The sequence below is a fragment of the Neovison vison genome, chromosome 5, assembly GCF_020171115.1.
Source record: "Neovison vison isolate M4711 chromosome 5, ASM_NN_V1, whole genome shotgun sequence".
In the NCBI taxonomy this organism is placed as follows: domain Eukaryota; kingdom Metazoa; phylum Chordata; class Mammalia; order Carnivora; family Mustelidae; genus Neogale; species Neogale vison.
The window spans coordinates 15,626,060-15,651,013 of record NC_058095.1 but is presented as its reverse complement, the minus strand read 5'-3'; the positions used below and the strand labels follow the sequence as shown (position 1 = coordinate 15,651,013).

At 44.7% G+C, this 24,954-nt stretch overlaps 1 protein-coding gene across 1 annotated transcript in view; it reads right to left on the bottom strand.

The window, feature by feature from the left end:
• MARCHF10 (membrane associated ring-CH-type finger 10) overlaps positions 1-13,208 on the bottom strand; it is a 76,867-nt gene extending 63,659 nt beyond the window's left edge. Inside the window, exons 1-2 of the mRNA XM_044250370.1 lie at positions 13,119-13,208; positions 3,710-3,829 (exon numbers count right to left, since the gene is read on the bottom strand). Coding sequence (XP_044106305.1) covers positions 3,710-3,829; positions 13,119-13,208 — 210 coding nt within the window. The remainder of the gene's footprint in view (positions 1-3,709; positions 3,830-13,118) is intronic.
• Positions 13,209-24,954: the final 11,746 nt, after the last annotated feature.

Sequence of the window (24,954 nt, the reverse complement as noted above, 5' to 3'; positions counted from 1 at the left end):
TCCCTGTGGAGCAAAGAGCTTGATGTGGGGCTCTATCCCAGGACCCTGGGATCATGACCTGAGCAGAAGGCAGAGACTTTAACCCATTGAGCCACCCAGGCGCCCCTGCCGCACCACTAATTTAAATGTGTTTAGGAGGTAACGCTTTAAAGAACATTGCAGCATGAGCTTGGTGGTTATTGCTCTGTCTTGGATTTAGGTGTAACACATCCTCGGTCTAAGGTGCTGTTGAAGCCACTGGTGGCAAGGAAGCCATGGTGCACAATGGAGTGGCCGCCGCATTAACTGTGCATTTGGGGATCTGCCCCCTCTAGACAGGTGTCTGGAAATGATGGCTTGATACTGGATCCCGCACTTGATGGTGAATGTCTCACTAATACCAGGTCCGTCAGCATTGTGATAATCTGAGACGGGGTCAAGGAGACTGGGTCAAGGAAGGAGCAAGTGGCAGAAACTGCAGTACAAGCGTCAGAATTTGGTGGTGGCGCCTTATGCAGTGAGAGAATTAAGCAACCCACTTCTGTACTACCCGCTCAATCGGAAGGAACTTTCCTTTACAGATCAGAGGCAATGCTTTCCTTGGTGTTTTCAGCCACAGGAGTCTCTCTCTAGAAGGGAATTACTTGGGGGGATGTTCACCTGAGGAGGAGGGCTTTGGTTAGGTTTACCCCTACATGTGGAACTGGATCTCCTGCTGCTCTTTTCCCATTGCCAGTGATGGGCCGGCAACTGCAGTGCCCGACATGGTGTTCAACCCACTGAGCTCTGCAAATCGGGACTGGTCTGGCCTGTGCTCTCCTTGGGCAGGTACCAGCTTCTTGCTGCTTCCCCTGGGAGGCTGACTCCAGGCACTGAGGAGCCTCTAAAAAGAGGTTTGATAAGTTCCGTATTCCCTCAGGATTCGAAATATAGCAGGGCAGGCCCAGACCGTGAAGGTTTACTAACAACCAGATTTTCAGAGACTTTTGGGCAGGGGTCCAAACCTGGGAGGGGAATGCTCCCACTTGACCCATGACCCTGGGGGCTGAAGAGTTCCCTATCTGGTTTATCTCATGAGAGAGCTCTAGCTTCATTCATATCAAGCAGAAGTTGAAGGACTAAGCAGGCTGGGGTGGTGGGAAGGGGGGCAGAAATCACCATTACGAGCGCACAAGTCATATGGCTGATGAGTGACGCATTCAGTGACCTTTTCACTCCCCCTGCCCTTCCTGTGCTTTGTATCCAGAGGCAAATCCTCCAGTATCCCCCAAAGAATTATCAGTAATACAGAGAGCAAAGCAGAGGTGAATTGCACTGTGGAAAATTCTGGTTTTGTCACTCTTCTTGATAGAGAAGATGTGACCTTGAAGGCACTTGTATAATCGAGGCCCAAACCCTTGGGATATCATTACCTGGAAAAAAATTGAGATTATGTAAGTCATGTTGTTTTGGTTTCTCTGGCAGTCTGAGGTACAGAGACAGTACAAACATGAAAAATCCTGTTCTTATACTTTGGAAATGGCCAGTTTTGTGCATCTGACCACATATTTTTGTCCTTATTTCATCATTACTATTACAACCAGATACTTTATAAGATATGGTCTGAGTGTTTTGCAATAATGATTTAAAGAATGATTAATTTCTATAGCATAGAGAAGAAAACTACAGAAATCTGTCAACAGCCTGTCCTTCAAACAAAGTTTATGGAGAGGAGCATGAAACTTCCAGTCCTAGAATACCCCGAATGTGCAAGCATCACCATGCAAAGTGGCCATGGCCATGCGTATCAGTCTTCGAATGAAAATACAAGAACCCAGCTGCCCATTTGTTTACCAGTCTAGGAAGTGTGCTCCGTGTTACTGTTCGACTTACGTCACATTTTTTTTTATCTGTCCTTGAGTTTTGTTCTATGTGCAGAAAATGTGAGAATTTATCTTAATGCTAAAAATGTGCTATTCTAGCCAAACTAGATTTAATTTTTGGATTAATCTCATTCCCTAAGTTTAATCAGCAGCAGGCGTTCTATTTCGTCTTTGACTAACAGGGAACGACCGAGGTGATATGTTCTTCTCGATGGTGCCAATATTATAAGAGTCTCTTTCCCCTTCAGACTCTAGGTGGAATATTTTATCGTGTGATTTCATGTTGCTTAATAGGGAGTATAGATCTCACCCAGGGATACATCTACATCCATAAACATCAATCATCAATGTTTTTAAGGTATCCTTTGAGCATTAAATAACCACAGTGCGAGCATCCCAGATTAAAGGAGAAATTCCAATGAGAACTTGATTGATACTAGGTATCTAGGATCTATCTCTGGGATCCACACTGCTGCCAGAGAGAGTCCATCCTCTAGAGTATATCATAGGCATAAAATATTAAATAAGAATTCATAAAAGGCATATTACTCATCCTAAATCAATTCACCATGCCAACAAACAGTGTTGAATGCAGCTTGTGGTATTTAGTACTTACATAGGATAAATAAAATTTGTACTCAGATAAGATCTTAAACATGAAATATGATCATATAGTTCAGTGGTTCAGAGCACCCTCCCTCGGTTAGACTGACTGCAAAGGACCCCTGACTCTACCACTTACTGCCTTAAAGTCTTGGGTCAAGTTTCTTATCTCTTCTAAGGCTCAGGTTCTCATCATTAGATAAGGTAAATGCATAGAGATATATGAGAATTAAATAAGCTAACATTTATAAAATGCTTGGCATGGTGCTGGAACACTGTAAGCACTCAGATAATGGTAACTACAACCGTTATCATCATCATATCACAAAGATACTGATTTATTATTTTTTGTTATCCAGACAAAAATACTTGAACAATTCCTACTTATTACAGGGTGCAGTTATTACTACATTTTACTCTATTTAAAAACAAGATTAAGCAATGCAGTGAGTTAGACTAGAAGCCCATACACACGTATATCTTTATATCTGTATCCCTCATATGTATGGCCAAGGTTATATGGACAGAGCAGATAGACATTGATGTAGGTGTAGAGATAGGGAGGTGGTGATGTGCTTTAGAAGGCCAGTGCCTCAACTCTTTTTTTTTTTCCATTTTTTAAAATTTAAATTCAATTAGCCGATGTATAATACATCATTAGTTTTTGATGTAAAGTTCAATGATTCATTAGTTACGTATAACGCCCAGCGTCCATCACAGTATGTGATGTCCATCACCCAGTTACCCCATCCCTCCACCCACCTCCCTTTTCTGCAGCCCTCAGATTGTTTTCCGGAGTCCAGAGTCTCTCATGGTTTTTCTCCCTGTCTGATTTTTCCCATTCCATTTTCTTTCCCTGTCCCTATGATCCTCTGTGCTATTCCTTATATTCCACACATGAGTGAGACCGTATGATAATTGTCTTTGTCTGATGGATTTATCTTAGCCTCAGCTCTTGAGGCTTGAGTTGCATTTCTGACTTGGATGGCGCCTTAGAGATGATCTCCATCAGGCCCATCAGGAAAGAAGATCGAGGCCCAACTGGAATGAAGGGGGACAGTCGGATCACAAAGGAGCCTCCTGGATGGTACCCAGGATGGGAGCTCTTGCCCCTGCGTCTCCCCATCCTGACCTTTAGGACTCTCCAACACATCCTTTTTGAGTTGGCTTTTTCCTAAGTGATGCGCGTGCGCGCGCACACACACACACACACACACACCCCGCAACAGAAGCAGGAGGAGTAGATCTCCCAGAGTTCTAAGTACCTGTTTGGAAGATGACCCACTTGAAAACCGGGATCTCTCCAAATTTGTCTCTGGCCCCCCAAATTGATCTCTTTTCTTCTCATTTGGGTCTCTTCTATATTCCTGTCGTCTCAGACAAGCCTGCAGAATAAAAAACGTTTCCTTGGCTTAGGTCTTCGACAAGCTTTATAACTTTTTGCTTAATTCCTATCACCAGGAGCATGAAATACATAACGTCCATCTCCAAGGGCTCAACAACACCTTTACCAAGTGTGAAGACACTCAGCCGGGCATCATTCTCTCTTCCTTTTGCCCAAAATACCCAGTCAGTGGGGCGCCTGGGTGGCTCAGTGGATTAAAGCCTCTGCCTTTGGCTCAGGTCATGATCCCAGGGTCCTGGGATCGGCCCCACATGGGGCTCTCTGCTCAGTGGGGAACCTGCTTCCTCTTCTCTCTGTCTCTGCCTGCCTCTCTGCCTACTTGTGGTTTCTGTCAAGTAAATAAATAAAATCTTAAAAAAAAAAAAAGTATAAATGAAAACCAGGCATTTATTTAAAAAAAAAAAAGTCACTGTTTTAATAAATTAAAATCAACACACCAAGAGGTGTTTTGACAAGTATTTCCCCAACAATTGCCTTCTTAAGGCAGAAAGTACCAGATACACAGTATCAGCTTCCCTTTGCCTTGCTCTTCTGAGTCCCCTCATTCTGTCGCTGCTTGACTCTGACCTCTTGGATCACACCTGGTTCCAGGGTAAGACTTTTCCTACATGAGAGCTTTAGCACGTGAGCTTCCTTTCACTCCGAATACTCTTCATGGGATGTTCACAGGCTCGCAAACCCTGCAGATCTATTCAGATCCAGCTCACGTGGCATCTCTTGCCTTGCCTTGCTCCTCTTCCCCAGGCCAAAGTAATTGCTCCTTTATACAGACACAGCTTGAATTGTGCAATTTTTTTTTAAAACTGTTGTATTTAGTTGTTTTGAGCCTGTGTCTCCTGCTGATCAGTGAGAACCCTCAGGGTAAGGACCACCTCTTATCTTTTGAATCCCCCAGCATCTAGCATTTAATGTTCACTGAATTGCATTATTGTTTCAGAGGGAAATATCAATTCCCAAATGCAAAACAATAAAAAAAATAAAAATAACCAACAAAAAAAAATTGTCCATCTCTTAAAAAAACAAGCAAAATTAAGAGAAAATGTAGTACCAATATATTTTTTCTCCAGGATCAGGACAGAAAAAAACCCCAAGGATATCAGGTGCTATGGGGGTTTCAATTGATATTTTAAATAGTTTAAAATAGTAAAACTTCTTGGAGCATTTCTATAGATTCAGTGCCCGAACTCACCTTTGCGCCGCTAGAACCCGATTATCTGCTGTCATGGTAAAGAAGGGCAATGTAAAGACCAATAATACTGTTACTAAACAGGGCCTGACATCTCCCCTTCCTGGCTGGGTTGAGAAAGGAAAGATTCCTCCTGCATTTTTCCCCTTTGTTAGAAAATGCATCTCCTTCCTTGATGTGGAAGGACTTGCCAGAATTTCACGCCTCTGGGAAAGCCTAATATTATGCTACGTGGTTAAAAATAGAAATGACCTGATATTAACAAAACATTTACTGCCTGGAATTGGGAACAGCGAGCCCGTGACACTGCTTCACAACCAAGTTGCTGGTGAAGCCCTGGCCTCAGGGCTCATACACAGCAGCCAGATGGTACCTGCAGCAAGTGGAATCCTGTAGAAAAGGACGGTTCCAGCCTGCCTTATTTGGAAAGGGAGAGCAATCTGAAATGGTTGCCCCCCCTCCCTTTTCCCCCTGTTTCTCTGTTAATCCAGTTTTCAGAAACTATGCTACCTAGATAGTAAGCCTTTTTAATAAATCCTGGGCAATGGTTTTTTTTTTTTTTCCATAAATTAATTATTGGGGGGCGGTGCAGAAGGAGAGAGAATCTCAAGCAGACTCCTTGCTGAGCATGGAGCCTGACACGGGACTCGATCCCAAGACCCTGAGCTCACAACCTGTGCCAAAATCAAGAGTTGGACTCTCAACCCACTGAGCCACCCAGGTGCCCTGACAGTATCTGTTTTAATAAATAATTTGAGCAAGAAAACCCCTAAAAGTACTGGACAGTAACTATGATAAGTTAAACACCAAGTAAGAAAGTACACCAAAGTAAAACTGGAGAGAGTTAGCCGGAGAGTTTAATGACGTTTAAGTGAAGATGGGCCTCTTTTTCATTCCCTTTCCAGTAACTTCAGATTGGAGCCTGTTTGGGAGGAGCCCTGGCTGGGAGTGTTGTTTCCTGGAGCGGCAGATGTCTGTGTTACCCTAACCGACTGGGATTACAGGCGCAAGCAGCAAATGCTGATAGGCTCAAAGTGGAGGACAGTGTTAGCAAATGCACGTAGGACCGAGGCAGATTTTGTGGGATGAACAGAATTCTTGTGGGTTGAGTGTTTTTTGAAAATTCTCTCCAAGAATGCATGCAACTTAAATATTTCTTTACCGAAAGGGGAGGAGGAGTAGAATGGTTTGCAGTGTCAAAAAAAAATTTTTCCCCCTCTGATTCCTTATGCCTCCTCCTCTCAGAGGAGCCTGAGAACAAACCGGTGTGAGGGTGGGTAATTTTTATCTTGATACAGTCAAGCAATCTTTCTGTGTAAATCAAACATCCGTCCTCTTGAAGTGATAGCTTTGCCCAGTTGAAGAAACACAGGGACAGAGGCAAGTTCAGACTTCCAGTCCTAGAAATAGCAGGACCTGAGCCATAACTGCCGCTCGTCCCCCAGGGGCTAGTTTTCTTGTTATTTGTAAAAGTGAATGATTTTCATTGTTGTTGTTGTGTTTTTTGTTTTGTTTTGCCATTTTTGATGCTGGTGTTTCCACATTGGGGGTCCTGGATTGACAGGGCAGAGTGTGAAATCCATAGGATGGGGAGGAGGAACTGATGTGTAACTCGTGATCATCAGGGGCTCCCCTTCCCCTGGAACTTTAAAAATATTCCCCTTTCAATTCCACATGTCTGGAGCTAGATTGCTATAAATAAGTTTCTGTTCATGTGACGGAACTGGCTGAAGGCAGTCTTAAAATTGAAGGCTTCAGGTAACTCCTTATTTCCTCCTTGAGCTGGGGGCGGGGTGGGGGGGGAGGGTTCCTCTTTCACTCCTCCTCCCACTCTGCCTCCCCTCACCCCCCAGCCCATCCCTCTGACCACGGAGCGCAGGCAGGCTGCCTCCAGAGCACAGGCACCCACTGCGGGGGCAGAACACAGAGTGTGCATATATGCCTGTGGGAGATGACGTGGGTTCCGTGACTCACTGTAACTCAATACGGGTAAACACGACAAACCCCAGCTCTGCCACTTTCTTGCAACGTGACCTTGGACAGGCTGACTAACGCCATTGATTCTTGCTTCCCTCATCTGTAAGAGGGAGATGCCTGGTGCCGCCAGATTGCCGGGGAGCCTGGGGCCCTGTTGGCAGGACGCTTGGCAGAGTGGCTCCTGGCGAGTGTTCAGTGAGAGGCGCTCATCACCGCCAGCATCACCATCATCACCGTCATTATCATCATTAGGCATTAATTGTTGTTTCTGATCCCACTGCCTGGTTTACTTCTGTTTCCAAAGCCAGCCTTTGCCAAATCACATGACTCTGATCCTGGTCAGGGAAGAAGAAAGAATCTTTCTGTCTGGGCCTGAGCTTCCTCCTTGTTTTTGTACCCTGGAGGCAGAGGACTGTTTCCTAGGCCCCAAGTTCCCTGGCCAGACAACTGAGGCGATCCTGCCCTCAGTCCGTCAGGGTACCTTGTAAAGCGCTTTTTCTTCAGTGTTGCAGCTTTCTGACTTGGGGGGGTGGTGGTGTGTGTGTTCCGTTTCATGAGCTTATTTGATTATCAGTCCTGCCTTCAAGTCCTCATCTGGGCTCCTGGACCTTAAGAAGCCACTGGGCCTTAGGAACACTTTCCCAGGCTCAGGGTTCCAGTCTGAAAAACCCCGAGACCATGACACATCTGTACCTCTAGAGCACGGTGGCCTCCACCAAGGTTATCATTGCTCTGAGCATCCAAGCATTTGGAGAAGTGGGACTTGCCACGGCTTCGGTTGGTACTTTTCTGTTGTTCTTTTGATCTAACATGCATAACCCGGAATTGGGGGGTTTAATTATCATTGGTGGCATTATTCAAGCTCATTAGTTTTAAGAGGTTAAGGAATCAGAGGTGTAAAAACAATCTGACACTCTCTATTTCCCTCACATGAGTTTCTTTTCCTGTTCTGTCTGTGGAGAGGACAGAAGCACATGCCTCAGAGGTGAGCAGAACAGAGACTCCTCCCCTTGGCTCCCATGGGAGGGGAAGCTGATTTACTCCCTCAACCTCCTGAATGGACGGTACCCAATGCCACCTGGCATTGTCACCTCTCATGTCCTTGCCTCAGAGGTGAGCAGAACAGAGACTCCTCCCCTTGGCTCCCATGGGAGGGGAAGCTGAATTTACTCCCTCAACCTCCTGAATGGACGGTACCCAAGCCCCTGCCACCTGGCATTGTCACCTCTCATGTCCTTGAACAAGTTTATAGCATCACGTTAAGTTGTTTGCTCAGTCCTTGAAAGATCAGGATGAATAAATGACAGGAAATGAAACCCATCCGAACACATTTGATAGATCATGGAATATCATTCTGAAATGCCAAGTGTAATCTTTCTCTCCAGCTTTCAGTAGACATTAATGGCTAAATTCTGCCTCAAGTTACATAAACAAGTTTGACCAAAAGGAATGAAGGAAAAAAAATCCATGCAGCGTGAACACCCTTGAAGAAACAGAGCCAAATCCTGAGATGGCATGTAATTATGTACTAGCTACCAGATTCTGAAATAGCATGTAATATGCCAAATAGATGTTTATTTCCTCTTGTTTTTTTCAAAAGGGTCCCACCCAACCACTGAAAGCAGCATCAAAATAACTCAGGGTGGGTTTAAGTCACCTCTGGTGCCAGCACACAGACCTGTAAAGGCACTGCTAATCCAGTGCACACCAGCCCTTGGCATATTCTAGGATGTTGCAGGAATAGTGTACACAGGAGGTTTGCAAGGGCTTCAATTTGAGCCAGTTCATTAAAGGCAAGTGAAGCACAGGAAGGAATCTGCAGCAAATGTGTATAATTTAGGAGTCCTATCTGGCTATTAGGTCTTATAATATTTGTACACCCTGAAATGGGGAGTCCCTAGTGTCCAAGCAGTTTGCTGCCCTAGGAGTGAAAGCTGGGATTCCTTGGGCCAAACTCATTGAAGAGCCAGTGTTTTAATATCGACCCGTTGCAAAGTCTTTCTTAGTAAATTATCTACATATATTCAGGTCATACATGGACCAAGTTATTGAGGGGTTATTAAGGTCATGCAATTGATTCTTAAACCCCTACTTTAAATCCTTTCTGGAACAAGACAAGGGAGAAATTGGAAAAAAAAAAAAAAGACAAGGGAGAGACTAAATCATACAAATAGCTCACCACTGTTCCTCTCAAAGCCATTTCTGTGGGTTGCTATATATTTAATTCAACAATACTCAGAACATATTAAAGACAACCGTATTTATTTTTTGCAGACTTTGTGGTGAGTGGTTTTGAAAATGTTCAATGAGGGTGGACTTGACCTTGAGAAATAGTTACAAGTCAGCTGAATCTAAGACTGATAAACAGAGTTGGTGGTCAAGTTAGGTAATGCTGGCTCACATCAATGGCAGGGCGTTCAGTTCAACACAGAAGATTAAGACTCCATCCCTGCCTTTAGGAAGTTGTGGTCCAGATTGAGGGGAAGTCATCCGGAAGACAATTTCAGTACAATTTCATAAGCAACATGAAGGAGGTATGAAAGGACGCTTTGGTATTGGAGTGATGGAAATGTTGTAAAGCTGGATGGTGGTGATGGCTGCAGATTTGGTAAATTTACTGCAAGTCATTAAATTATACACTTAAAACAGGTGAATTTTATGATATGTGAATTATACCTCAATAAAGAGGGCTTTAAAAGAAGGGTGTGGTGGGAATACAGAGGTTCCATTTAGTTCTAAATTCAAATTGCAATCTTGTCAAGAGAGTAAAGAAGGGGGAAGGGGAGGTCAGAGAAGCAGTGAAGATTTAGGCTGCTCTGTTTATGGTTCTTAGGTCTTGGACCTGCCTTTCAAATAAGCAGTCTGAAGGATGCCAAGGTTGGAGGCAAGGAGACCGGTAATAAGGACACTGTAATGATCTTGGAGAGAAACTGTGGAGACGGGAACCAGGGTGGTGGGATGAAAAGGAAAGCACAAGTTCATGAGTTGATAGGCGACAGTGGCAGGACTTGGTAACAGGTGGGATATGGTGGTGAGGGAGAGAAAGGAGTTGGGGAAGGCTTAAATACAGAGGAGGATGGCAGAGGGTGGACATGCTGAGATGCCCGTGTGACATCCAGATGGAAATGTCCCAACAGGCAGGTGCGCATGTGATGGCGACACTTTGGGGGAGACTCAGGGTTACAGGTCATTAGTCTATGAGTGATAGTTAAAAACATGGGAGGGAAGAGATGGGTCACAGAGACCTTGTGAGTTGGAAGAAAGCTAGGCTGTTGGAAACCAGGGGAATTAACATTTGTGGGGCAGGGAGAGGAATGTGAGAGAAACAGAAGGAAAATCAGCAGAATGTGCTGTCAAAAAGCCAAAGGAGTAATGTTTTGGGAAGGAAGGAGTGATAGTGTCAAATGTAGATAAAGCTTCAGAAAACAAAGACTAAAAAGGTGTCCCTTGAATTTGGCTACTGATCTTAGAACAACTTCAGGGGAGGGTAGGGGAGGGGACAGCCAGGTTGCAGCAAGTTAGGAGCAAATGGGGGGAGTGGAGATAGAAATGTAGCAGGTTGGGGACATCTTGGGACAGTGCCAAGTCTCTGGCTAGAGAAGGACCGTGTGTCCTGTAGCTTTGTTCTTTTGTACTCAGTATAGGAGGGACTTTGAGCATGTTAGTAGGCTGCGCCAATTAGAAGGAAGGAAATGTCAAAGATACAGACAGCTAGTTCCTGGACGGAGAAGAACTGGACACAGCGGGGTGTGGGCCAAGAGCTCGGGCCAGGCCAGGTGCTAGCCCAGAGAGTGTCACTTCCCCCTGGGGACTTGAGGGCTGGGGGGTGGGTGTGTAGACTGGAATGGAAGGGGAGGAGTGGCGAGGCTTCCTACCTGTTGGACTTGGGTCCTTTGCTTTGTTTCCTGTGTGTATAAAACAGGAAGAGAAGTTCTTTGTTGAAAGTGTGGGGATTGCAGGTCTGAAAAAGTTAGGAAGGTTGAAAACCGATAATGACAGAGGGAGGTGATGGACGAGTAAGCATGTTGACGTCAGTCAACCTTCTCTCCATTATCTCCCTCACTCCACCTCTCCGTATATGGGCATGATGGGAGTTCTGCTCCTGTTCCCTGGGTTGAGCCACTTCTCACCACCTCCACTCCTACCCCTGGGTCTGAGCCACCATCATTTCTCCCCCAGGTTTCTATCGGAGTTCCTTACCAAGTTTTTCTGCTGCTTTCCTAGCAAGAGCTATCTTTAAACACTGTAAATCAGATCATGCCGCTTCCCTGCTTAAAATCATCCCAATAATTCTCCCTAAGAATAAACTCCCGACACCAAATTTTGTCCTGAGAGATTCAACATGATCTGGTCCCATTTACTTCTCCTACCTTGTTACATGCCACATTCTCCCTTATCAATGTGGTTCAGCCACTCTGGCCTTCTTTTGTTTCTTCCGGAGCTCCAAGTTAGTTCCTGCCTCAGGGCCTTTGCACTTGCTTCCCAACTGCTCAGGATGCTCTGGCCAGCTCTTTCCCATCTTTTACCTCTACAACCAAATGTTACTCCCCCAAAGAGGCTTCCCTACCTGTGTAAGGGAGCATCACCCCCCAGCCGGTTACCTCTGTTTGCCTCCTTATATTTAGCATTAATCAAAACTATCTCATGTATTTATTTACTTGTGTGTTTGTTTGTTTCTCAATTCCAGAATAAGAATTCTGGGAGAGAAGGGACTTCGTTTAGGACATTGTAGGCACTTGATAAGTATTGTTATTTTTAAGGACAGTGTTGAAAGTATCCTTATTAATAAGGACATGAATGTCCTATGAATGGCCTATGAAATTAGACAAATAAAGCCCCAGTGACTTCAGGCCACACAGTTGTGTGATTTTCTTCAGCAGAGACCATCAAATAATAAGACTGATTTTCTTACATGTTTGTTCTGGAGACAATTTCAAACAAGCATTTCCAAATGAGGGTCAGGTGGCAGAGGGATCTAGGTGAAAAGGAGATGGATTCCCAGTGTGACCAGTTCAGCTATTTATGTTCTTATTCATTTTACAGAAATTCCCTCACTTTTACAGTCTTGTACGTGGGTTGGCAAGTTGTGGGAGGAAATTGCTGACTCTGCTTCCAGCCCCACAGCTAAGCTGCATTGTACAGGTGAAATCAGGTTACTGAGCTCGGTCTGGTTTCCTTGGTGACCCAGGAGGTTTGGTTATATTTGAAATTGCTAAGGAGAAAAATTCAATGGCGACATTTCTGTGTTTTCCTTAGGGAAGGTGCACTTTTCAATCCTCAGCTGAAGCTGAGGACAAGCCTCCTTGATTGGCGAGGGTTGACCTCTGGCCAACAGGCTGAGTGACACTTTCTCAGTGCTCCCAGAATCTCACACCCAGTCTGGCAAGTTTGTCCTATGCCAGCTCTGAGTAATTACATCATGACTCCTCAGGCTCCTTGACTGTTTTGTTTTTGCATGTAAACACTGTAACTAGGGTGACGAATAGTTAGGTTATTGGAGAATGTGTTAACCACCTTTCTTCTGGTGGGATGACAGTGGAAAGGCGTATTATTTTATAAATGGTAGGTCAACCCCCCATTAACTCTTTAATGGTTTCTTTTCTGGATATCTGGTTTATCAAATTTAAGCTTTCATGTCATTCGTTGACAAGCTTTTTGTGCCAAGCTCTGTGCTAAGTACTTTTCAAGTGCTATTTTGTTTTCATGACACTATTATGAAGTGGGTACTATTATAATTTTTATTAATTTTTTTTATAGAGAGGGTGGGAGGGGCAGAGGGAGAGAGAGAATCCTAGGCAGACTTCACAGCACAGAGCCCAAAGCAGGGCTTGATCTCATAACCCTGAGATGACCTGAGCTGAAATTAGGAGTCAGATGCTTAACCTGAGCCACCCAGGCACCCCAGAGTGGGTACTGTTACTAACTTCGTTTTAAAGATGTGGAAACACAGAGAGGTAAAGTGACTTTCCATGGTCACACAACTAGGAAGTGATGGGTTTGGGATTTGGGGAAGTGATGACTGTTTATCATGCACTCTGACTGTATCCTGAATTCTCACATAGAACTCGAACGGAGGTGGAGGATAATTTTAGTTTCTTGCAGTTACCTGATATTCAGAGTCCACCTTATGCTGCATGTCCCGCAGATACTGAACATTACTCACGAACTTCTGCCTGTCCTTTGCTTCATGCAACATGATTCTTAATCCCCAACCTGCGTATAAGAGATAAATACATGTGCTGTGACATACTCCTTCGTTGCTGTGCCAGATTTGGATTTATCTTAGTATAATTGCTTTTGTTCATCTAATTTCCATTGTTTGAAAAGCACAGATGCTCCTTTCAGCCAGCAGGGACTCTGTGTTGGTGTGGATGCCCTTACAGCCCTCCTGTTCTGGGCATAAATAACACGGCCACATTCATCAGCTGGCTTCAGTGATCTCGTCCTGGTTATTCATAGGGGGTTAGGTTGACAGACACCTGATTCAGAAGCAGTTCTACGACTTGACAGAAAAAAAAGAAGAGAAAACCCAAGAACCTAGCGAAATTAGTAATGAGTAAAGTTATGAACACCTGGTCACTTAAATTCACTTATTCAACAGTCGTGCTCCTATTTCAACTGAGACACTATGCTGTGTGCTAGGTAGGATACGAACGTGCCCCTGCCTTGGTGTTGCTTACAGTCAGGTGGGCGGAGGACTGACACTGAACCTCACTGCACCCCAGCCACTTCAAACTCCGTGAGGTTTTCTCATGACCCTACCGTTCCTTCAGAATTGTCGAAGGGGAATGTTCACACTGCCCAGTGAGCTCCTCCACCATCCCTCTCCCCTGCCGTCCATATCCTCACCCATCCCTGATGGTTTTCTCCCCTGAAGTAGCCCCTAAATCCGTGATGGGGGGAGTGTGGGCCCTGCTGTGAGACTCTGTGGTTCAAATCCCAATTCTTTGAGTACTGACAAAGGAACCCTAATTGTGATAAGTGCAATAGAGTGGAAATGTGGGCTTCTTTGAGAGGTGGTTATTATGGAAGGGCATGACATGGTCTGGGGGCAAGGTTTTCTTTAGGAAATGACACTGGGCTTCCTAAGGAGTGAGCCAGGCAAGAAGTGGGATGGAGAGCATCTCAGGCAGAAAGGACAGCAGGTGCGGGAGCTTCAGGGTAGCAGGGGGCTGGTGCGGTTGAGGACCGGGAGGGCCAGTGCAGTTGGAGCAGAGAGAGGAGAGAACAGCAATGGAGGGGCTGTAGGGGAGACAGCCTGGAAGGTTATGATTGCCAAGAGCCATTTAACTGCCACTGGAAAGTTCCAACCTGGGGAGTGAATGGTTAGATTTGCATTTTATTTTATTTTTTATTTTTTAAAGATTTTATTTTTAAGTAATCTCAACACCCAACCTGGGGCTCAAACTCAACCCCAAGATCAAGAGTCCTACATGCTCTATGGAACTGAGCCTGCCAGGTGGCCCTAGATTTGCATTTTCAAAGGCCCCTTCAGCTCTGGCTCTGGTGTAGAGAATGAATGACTGGAGCGAAAAAAGGAAAGTAGAAAGACCCCTGGGAACCTATGATGATAATCCAAATAAGATGGTGACCACACTTGAGTGGCAAGAGTGGAGAGGAGGCAGGCGTCCGAGCTACTGCTGACTGGCCTCCGGAAGGGCTGGGCACTCTTGTAAACATTTACACATAGTAACTCGTTCCAGCTTCAGGAAGGCATTGAGGCAAGCACTCGATTTCCATTTTGCTGTTAAGGAGACTGGGGCACAAAGGGGCACAGAGGAGCTTGTTTAAGGTTACAGAGCTGCTAACTGGGAAGAGCTGGGGTTTGAACCCACAGAGTCTCACAGCAGGGCCCACTCTCTCCCCATGATGGATTCCAGGGCGGGTGGGGAGGGGACTACTTGGGGGGAGAAAATCATCAGGGCCGGGTGATGGCACAGATGGCGCGGGAAGGGGAATGTGGAGGAAGCCGGCCAGGTTACGGGCTCGAGCAGCTGGCTGGGCGCTGGTGGATGGTCAGCTGGTCGGTGGGCGATTCTGGAGACATTTCTCTTTGTGAGAAAACCGTGTGGAGTTTGAAGGGGAGGAAGGTGGGGAGCAGCAGATGGAGGGGTCACGCCAGCGCCTAGAGGCAGGGCTCTGGAGCTGACCAGAGAAGTAAGGATTTGGGCACCACTGGCATTGGGTGGCAGCTGACGTGAAAGGCAACGTGTGTACTGGAAAGAGGAGGAGAACCCGGGACAGAAAGCTGAGGAGCAAGCACTCCAACTTGAGAAGCCCGAGCGGAAAAGAAGGCTGCAGCACCGCCAGAGAGGCAGGAGGCAAACCAGGTGGGCGCGGTTTCATAGATGCTGAGAAGAGCGGGTTTCAAGGAGCAGGTTATTTATAACCTCGGTGAGAGCACTGAAGACCGATTGCAGTGCACTGCGCAAATGAGAGGTAAGGAAGTAGAGACGGTGCTCAGGAGCTCTGGCTCTGACTGGTGTGGCCTGAGTTTATGACCAAAACATTTAAAGTCGCACAGTTACTAAACGGTGCTGTCCGTGATGAGTCTGCTAGACCTCCTCAGTCAGGGTCATCTGAGGTCCTACACATCCTGCTTTTTGGGCCAGTGAAGTCTCTTCGGTGATTTCTACAGATACATTTTTTTTAATTGACATAGAACATGACATTTGTTTCATGCGTACCACAGAATGATTTGATCTGTATTTGTTGCAAATGATCACAGTAAGTCTAGTTAGCATTTATCACCCACATAGTCATAATTTTTTTCCTCTTGTGATGAGAACTTTTAAGATCTATTCTCTTACCGACCTTCAAATATACAGTATTTTCTCGTTTATTTATTTAATTTATTAATCTCTATACCCAGCATGGGGCTCAAACTCATGACCCTGAAATCAAGAGTCACACAGTCTTCTGACTGAGCCAGCCGGGCGCCCCTTAGATATGCAGTATTAACCATAGTTACCGCGCTATGCGTCACATCCTCAGTACTTACTTATTTTATTACTGGAAGTTTGTGCTTTTTGACTTCCTTCACCCACATTGCTGTGCCCCCGCCCCAGCCCCATGCCTTTGACAACTGCCAGTTTGTTCTCTGAATGTTCTCTGTGTCTTTGAGCTTTGGCATGTTTTTTTTCTCTTTTTTTTTAGATCCAAATATGAATGAGATCATATAGTATTTCTTTCTCTGTGTGATGTATATATCTTACATTTTATCTATTCATCTATCAGTAGACACTGAATTTGCCTCTGTGTCTTAGCTATTGCAGACAATGCTGCAGTGAGTTAGTGTTTTGGATAAATTCATATGGGAGTTCTATTTTTAATTTTTTGAGGGACCTCCATATTTTCCTTAGTGGCTGCACCAATTTACATTCCCACCAACAGTGCACAGGGATTCCCTTTTCTTCACATCCTGATCAGCACTTACTTGTTATCTTTTAGATACTAGGCCTTCTAACAAGGGTGAGGTGGCATCTCATTGTCAGGGTCATGTGCATTCCCTTGTGATGAGTGATATTGAACACCTTTTCATGTACCTGTTGGTCATATGTATGTCTTTTTGGGGAAAAAAAAAGTCTATTCATATCTCATTTTTAAATCTTTTTTTTTTTCCTATTGAGATGTGCTTTTTATATGATTTGGATATTAACCTTTTATCAGATATATGATTTGCAAATATTTTCTCTCATTCAGTAGATTGCCTTTTCATTTTGATGATGCTTTCCTCTGCTGTGCAGAAGTTTTTTGGTCTGGTGTGGTCCTACTTGTTGGCTTTTGATTTCATTGCCTTTTTTTTTTTTTTTTAAAGTTTGTTTATTTAAGTAATCTCTACACCCAACATGGGGCTCAAACTCATGAACTTGACATCAAGAGGCCCTGCTCTTCCAACTGAGCCAGGCAGGCACCCTGCTTTTGTTGCCTTTGATGCCTTTGATTTCAAATCCAAAAAAGCATTGCCAAGACTGAGGTCAAGGCACTTACCACCTACAGAGTATTATGGTTTCAGGTCTTGCAGTCAAGTCTTTAATCCATTTTGAGTTAATTTTTGTGTATAGTGTAATCTCACCCAGTTTCATTCTTTTCCGTGTATCTTCCAGTTTTCCCTGCACCATTTATTGAAGAGACTCTCCTGTCCCCATTGCAAATTCTTGGCTCCTTTGTCATAAATTAATTGACTACATATGCAGGAGTTTTCCAAGCCACTCTATTCTGTTCCATTGATCTATGTGTGCTTTTGTGCCAATATCATACGACTTTATTATTATAGCTCCGTAATATTGTTTGAAATCAGGAAACATGATGCCTCCAGCCTTGTTCTTCTTTCTGATACACATATTTAAGTGACTGCATGTAACAGATGCTGCTCTAGACTCTGGAGAGACAGCAGGGTAAGATAGACAACATCCCTACCCTGGGGTGTTTGCACTCTGAAGCTTTCCTTCCTCTCTCCATTTTTTTCAGTTGTGTAGATATTGGCAAAATCAGGTTGCCCCTGACTCATGGTGACTCAGTGTCTGGCCTGGTCATTGTGAAATCTCACCAGGTTTCCCACCTAACCCTGAGCAAATTTGTGCTGCTGTCTCTGAAGTACAGAAAGCTGGTCTTTGAGAGTCCCAAGTCTAAAACTACAATCCAACAGATAGTTCCACAGACTGCATGCAAAGCCTAGATTTTGCCTCTGAGGATTTTTAATGGTCATTTATAGAACAACACATTAAAAGATCATTTCGGGGGCCCTGGATGGCTCAGTTGGTTAAGCATCTGACTCTTGATTTTAGCTTGTTGTGATCTCAGTGTCATGAGATCAAACTCCAGTTTGGGCTCTGTACTGGGCGTGGAGCCTGATTCAGATTCTTTCTCTCCCTCTCCTTCTGCTCCTCCCCCCTTCTCTCTCAAATAATCAACTTTTCATATGAATTTGTACCTGCAACAGAATCAAGTTTTTTAGGAAAACAATGGTGTTAAAACAGGGAGAAAGATGAACCCCTGCTGCTACTGTTGGAAAGAAAAGTCTGTCTGAATATTAATCAGGCAGAGAACATAAGATTTCGTAATGAAAATGTGTTAATGGTCACTAAAGGGGCACATCCCAGAGTCCACTTGGATGATACATCTTGGTTCCAAAATTAACATAGAAAAATCAGCTCATATATCCTGGTTTTCATGCCTTGTTATTTTAAAGAGGCTTCTAAGTCAAGAGGCATAAAAAACTGTGTCTAACTAGGTAGGAAATAACACTATTTGAGCTACTTGCTAGGTTACCTCTGACTTCATAATCATCTACCAAATAAAGGACTTTCAAATTACCTACAAAAGTCTCTTTACCCTCCCATAAACTGTTACTGCACTTCACTATAAAATGCATATTTATAAGCATAATGGTGCCACGTGTAATTTATTTAAATACCTCCGTACTCTGTGAGAGTAAACAAATACTACAAGCACTGGGGAAAGAGATCGTGTTAGGAGATCACCACCGTTTAGGAAAAGGTTCTCCAACTTTCTGAAGTACCACTTGAACTTCATACTGTACTTCAGGTTTGAAAACTGACCAGGACAAACAAGAAACAGAAATAACTGTTTGGAAGTAAATTCACATGAAATAATGCTTAATTTGCAGATCTCAGTTTAGTGGGCCTACGCAACCAGATGGCCATTTGAAGCCCAAAAATTTTTTCTCAGCAAATACAGACAGGTGGGGGAGGGGATGGTAATAAAATGTGGGCAAGGAGCATGTTTCTAAAATAGCGTTCTGTATTCTCTTCCATTTCTCACCTTTGAACTGCTTCTCAATTTAAAATCCACGCATGGTCATGCATGCTTCCGTTTTAAGTCTCTGGTGACAATATATTGGGCCAAATACGTGCTTTAAAAAATCAATGTAAGAAGCCATATTAAATCAGGAGAGGGAGAAGGAGAGGAGAAGGGAGTAGGAGGGATGTGGGCAAGGGAGAAGGGAGCCCTGCTTTGCTGACAGCAAGAGCGAGTGATTCTTCTTGGCCTCAAAATTCTACAGATCTGTGAAATTTCAATGAGGAATATTCTAAGAACTTTGTGACATATGTATTCCTCTCTAGTGTAAGTTTGCAATGAATTCAAACCAAGTTTCCCTGACTAAGGAGAACAGAATCTGATTGCAGAATAGGTTTCTTTCAGTTCTCTAAAATATCATATATGCCATCCTTCTGCTCTATGACCACATTTGTCAAAAGACTTGAAGGAGCTCTTTTTAATAACATCAAGCTATTTCGCTGTTTTCTTATTAAAATTTCTAATATGTTCTCATATCAGAAGTATTAAAGTGAATATTTTATTGGCTTAGCAATAAAGAAAAATGTAATGTAAAAATGTAAATGTAAGCCTCTCTTTAGGCTGCACGTTCCCATGGACCACAATCTAAATGGCTATATTAATACCTGACAGTCTGGTTTATAAGTATTTCCCCTTTTCCACAACTGGGTGCTTGGAAGAAGGAGCTCAGAACTTATTTCTCCTTTTATGCAATTAATTAATTTGTAATGACAAAGATTATAGGATTTCTTTAAGTCTTGACTTAAAAAAAATCTTAAGAGTTTTAAAATCTTATAATGAATATAAGCAACAAAGATGAGTGATTTGGGGCCAATTTTCCTAACACCCCACTACTGAGAGAATGCTGTGACCCAAGGTAAAGAGGAGAAATTGACGTGGATGCGGGGAGATAATCGGACTCTCCTCCAGTTTGGTTTAGGAAATCGAGGGGTGGGGGTGTAAGGGGCTTGTAAGAAAAGCTCTTTGGCAGTGACTTATTTATTGTGAAACTGACAGAGATGGGCGGTCACACACTGACTTTCAAGCCTAGAAGAGAGAGACTCCATGTATAACTGGGAAACTTTGGGATGTGGGATTGATGTCACAGGCTTGACAAGCAGGTTCGATGCTCCCAACGATGACAATATCAACAATTTCCCTCTCAGAAGCCAGAGGGGCCGTACGGTCCATGTAGACACTACTGTGGACTTGCAGACCCAAGAAGCCTGCGGGGAAGTTACGCAGCTGCAGGGCGGCCGCCAGGGTGCAAATAAGTGATCCCCGGGTCCCCCACACCTGTTCCTTGAGGCAGGTAAACACGGGGACCACCAGGGAGAGGGAGAGGCCCGGCCGCCAGGCTTCGGCCCTATTTACCCCCAGAATGGCAGAAGCAGAAAGGAGAGGGTGTCTTCCTTCTCCTCACACCTCCTCGGAGGACTGCGGGCCGCAAGGGTCGCGCGCGGCTGGGGCCGGCGGGCCGTTACCTGGCGGGTCCGTCCTTCGCCACCTGCTCGGGCTGAAGGGGCCAAGGGGCGGGACAGGCGGGCTGGTCCAGGGCGGAGGGGCCGCCCATCAATCGCGCGGGGCAGTCTCTGTGTTCCTCTTCCTCCTCCTGTCTCGTCTCCCCTCCCGCTACCGGCCCCTCTTCCTCCTCCTCCCCGGAGGCAGCTTTCCCCGGCGGCGGCAGGGCTTTCTAGGGGTGGAGGGGGTGGGGGCGGCTGCCTGGCGTCCTCCCGTTTCCCTGGCAACGCGGCCTCCTCACCCAGCACGCGGGAGCTGGGGGCCGCGAGCGCTGGCGTGGGGGCGGGGCCGGGGCCCGGAGGTCCTGAGCCCAGACGTGGGCGCCCCGCGGTTGCCGTGGGAACGGGATGCAGTCGGGGAGCACAGCGGTGATGGCGGTGGGCAGAGAAGACACGGGGAAGGAGCACGCCGATTGGCTTTGTCTTGATGCCCAAGCCCAGACCCAGATATTGAGGCCATCACCCCTGCTCCGAATCTGTGCTGTGCTTTATAAAGAACGTGATTAGAAAACAAGAGGGTGAAATAGTTTTAACTGAATAAAGTAATATTAAATAGATAGGTAGAGGAAAGACAGTGCAGCCCTGGAGTTTGAGCTATTCGGAGAATCTCAGAAGTACTTGCTCCGAAATAAGAAGGAAGAAATAAATGATCAAGGGAGGCACTCTGTCTATTGCAGAACTGAGACCAGATCCCAGTTATCTCCTGGTTATAACTAATCTTGCCTGCCTTTCCCAAGGAAGGAGGTTCTTGGAGGTTTACACGAGTGCCCACAGATTTGGAAAAGACCAGAACCTCACCTTCTCTCTGCCAGACTTATTTCTGTGTGCGGTTTTTGATAGGCCAGGATGACTCTTCCATTCATTTTGCACATGTAGGCACTCAATAACTTGCCAACTGATGTCAAGTTAGGGCACTTTTGATTGGGTAGAGAACAGAGGGAAAAGAGAATAGAAATTCTTGGACTTTCCATCCGTGCCCAGCATCCCTAGGTGTCTGTGATTTGGGTGTTCTCTAAGCAATCCCCCAAATCCAGCTGGCATCCATAGCTCTGCATCACTGCCCCCTTCCTTCTGTTCTTATCACCACCACCCTAGTTTGGGGCTCCGGGACCTCATGTCTGGATTATCGTAAGGACCGCCCAACCACATCTTGAGCTCCTGTCTTCCATACCCTACCCGCACCATTTTCCTGATTCTATAAGCAGCTCAGGTCTCATGCTGTGGCTCTGCTGAGAAGTTCTCAAAGATTCCTCGCTGACTGTGAACTGAAATCCAAACTCTTGACTGCGGTGGCTTTCTCTATACCTTCCTCCAGGCTTGCTTTTTTGGTTTTCCTCTGTCAGGGCTTCTTCATTCATACTTCAGCCAGACCAGACTGCATATGATACTCTGAATGTCACCCCCTGCTTTCACATCGAATCCCGAGGCACATCCTGATCCAGGCAGAGTCCAGATAATGTGTACTTAGGAGAAAGCTTTGTTTTGGGCGCTTTGTCATCCACCCTCCTTTGGTCCTTCAGCAGTCACTGGTACCTCTCCATCCACCCACGTTCTGTTCTTGTTCTCAACTGGCTATCAAGTAATCCTTATCAAAGCATTAATTGATAATCGAAGCATTAACTGTAAGTATTAACCTAAGACCTCTCCCCATGGTCTTTACCTTTCCATCTTTCTAAAATTATTTTTTGAAATTCAAGTGTAGTTGACACACCATGTTACATTAGTTTCAAGTGTACAGCATAGTGATTCGACAGGTTTATACATAATGCTATGCTCACAAGTATAGCCACCATCTGTCCCCTTACAGTGCTTGTACTGTATCATTGACGACATTCCTTATGCTTTGCCTTTTACTTCCATGTCTTATTCATTCCGTAACTGAAAGTCTGTAGCTCCTACTCCCCTGCACCCATGTTGTCCCTCCCCCGACCTCCTCTCCTCTGACAACCTGTTTGTTCTCTATATATATAGGTCCGATTTTGCTGTTTGTTTGGATTCCACATATGAGTGCAATCATATGACATTTGTCTTTCTCAGTCTGACTGACTTCACGTAGCATAATCCCCTCTAGGTCCAACCGCGTTGTTCCAATTCACCTTTCAATCTTGATCAGACACACTGATTGAAATTATAATAGTGAAATGATAAGATGGAGAGCTTTTTCTGTTCAAGTTAAATAAAAATAATAATAACAATTAATGATAATCAGGAATTAATAATAGAGGAGAAAGTGGAAGCCCAGGTGAGATAGTTGAAGAGAAGTGACCTGCCCAAGGACACAGATAAGCAGCAGATCAGGGCTCCAAAGCAGGGCTCCCCATTCTCAGCTCCCCATGTTGCCTACTAGTAAGAAAAGTGCCTTGGCACTTGTTAGATCCAGATTTTTCTCCTTCCACTTCAACATCCATATAAAATACTACTATCTACCTCAAAGCATCACTGTGGAGATGAAACGAGAGGGCAAAGCATAGAACATCATACTTGGTCTGCAAGCACTCAATAATTTACTTTCTGAGGCACATTTTAAGATTTTATTTAATGCACATGAGGGAAACCATAAATATTTTCAGATTTTTTAAATTTTCTAATTTATTTTTATTTAATTATATTTTAATTTAAGATTTTATTCATTTACTTGACAGAGACCGAGATAACAGGAGCGAGGAGAGGGGCAGATGGAGAGGGAGAAGCAGGCTCCTGGCTGAGCAGGGAGCCCTGATGCAGGACTCCATCCCAGGACTCTGGGTTATGACCTGAGCTGAAGGGAGTTGTTTAACCACTGAGCCACCCAATGCCCCTATTTTGTATTTCTTAAGTAATCTCTAAACCCAACATGGGGCTCTCCACTCACAATCCCGAGATCAAAAGTCACATGCTCCACCAACAGCCAGCCAGGTGCCCTGGTATTTTCAGATTTTTCAGTAACAAGGTTTAGAGATGTTACTTCATAGAGAGATGTCACTCTTCTGTGTTTCAAAGTGTTTCTGAAAATTAAGCTCTATGAAAAGAATCCTGGTGCTCTTGGAGGAAGGGGCAGTGCCAGGGGCTGGCCCGTAACAGTTACCCAGCAACTCCAACTTTAGTGTTTCTTGAGTAAACTTAAGCTTGGCATGTCAATACAATAAGATTGGTTCTAGCATTAAGAAGCAAAGTGCTAAGGAAGAGAAATAGTAATTAGAGGGAAACAACAACAACAACACATGATTCCTGATTGGGGAAAGGATCTTCCTTTTCGCAAAATTCTTTGCAAAATATCCCTGACGGATGACGAGTAAGTGAAGAAAACAAGACCTAGACTCAAGTAAATAATGGATTCTAATGATGGAGGTATTTGCTGTTTGCAAATAAGCATCAGGAAGTTCTTTAGCTTAATCCAAGAGTTCTGCAAAGGGCAGCTTCAAGTATAAAATTTCAGAAGTGTTTTATGTATTAAGTTTCTGAAATAACATTTTCGAGGGAATTATTGAATTCAGTGCAAAGACTAAGCTGTCCAGAGGGGGTAGTTAATCATTCTAAGCCTCCCAAGACTGGGACTAACCCCCCTAAGCCTGGGATATCCAGGAACCTCAAGGAGACCTGGCTGAGCTACTCGCCTGATCTGGAACAACATGAGTTCTTTGTCCACCTAATATTTTCTCTTTCTAAGAGAGGATTCTAACTAGGTCACTTTTTTACCATCTAATCAGGAGCTCTCCTGCCAAGTGGCCTCAGAAGTTGCTGGCCTCCCTTATTATATACACCACGGTCAGTTTAACCTTGGGCCTCGCCATGACTGAAGGGTTTCTGTTCTCATCAGTTAAGTCCAATATGGGGACGTTGCTTTCATTCAGTGCACAAGGCATGAGCCAGCAGTTTGTTTAAGGAAAGAATCTAGGAGTGGCTTTCCTGAGAAGGGGCCTCTGGGCATGGTGGTCTTCTTAAAGCTTTAGGGGGTCTCCTCCAGAACCTCTCTATATAGGGGGGGTCCATCTGATTAATTTTAAAAACTGACTAATGGCTTATTGAATATGCCACGGGCTGTTTTGACATTCTGCATTCATCCCCTAGCTATATTTGGCCAAAGCATACCCTGTGACAGTCTCTTAATGTCACTTATGAAAAGTGGCCTGTGGAGCTGGCATTAAGGTGGCTGGATTCCTAGATAGGCAGTTTCAAGGAGACCCCTCTGGACATTTTGAGGGAGGTCACTGAAGACCCAGAAACAGGTTCTTGATTCTGTAGGATCAGATATGCCATCTCAGTTCATTCAGAGCCAATCTTTTTCGGAACTGACTCCCAGTGATTCCACTCAGCAGAGATGAAGTGTTCTGCACGTGACCAAGTTATTACTTCATCTCAGAGAATTGAACTGGTAGCTGACCAGCCCTGATCCTGTGCGTAAGAGACTCCCCACCAGGGAAAAGGCATCCCCAGGAGATCAAATTAAAGATTAGAAGGCTTGGTGAATATTGAATTAGATCAAAGGGACTTGACTATTCTTAAGGGATTTCTCTAGCAGGCTGAGGAGGCCTTAAGGAATCACATCCCTTCCCTCTAGAGTTGTTTCATCAGTCTGGATAACTGATTTGGATTATTCACCTCAAAGCGTCTTCTTACATCTTGGTTTCAGTTAACTCACTGTCT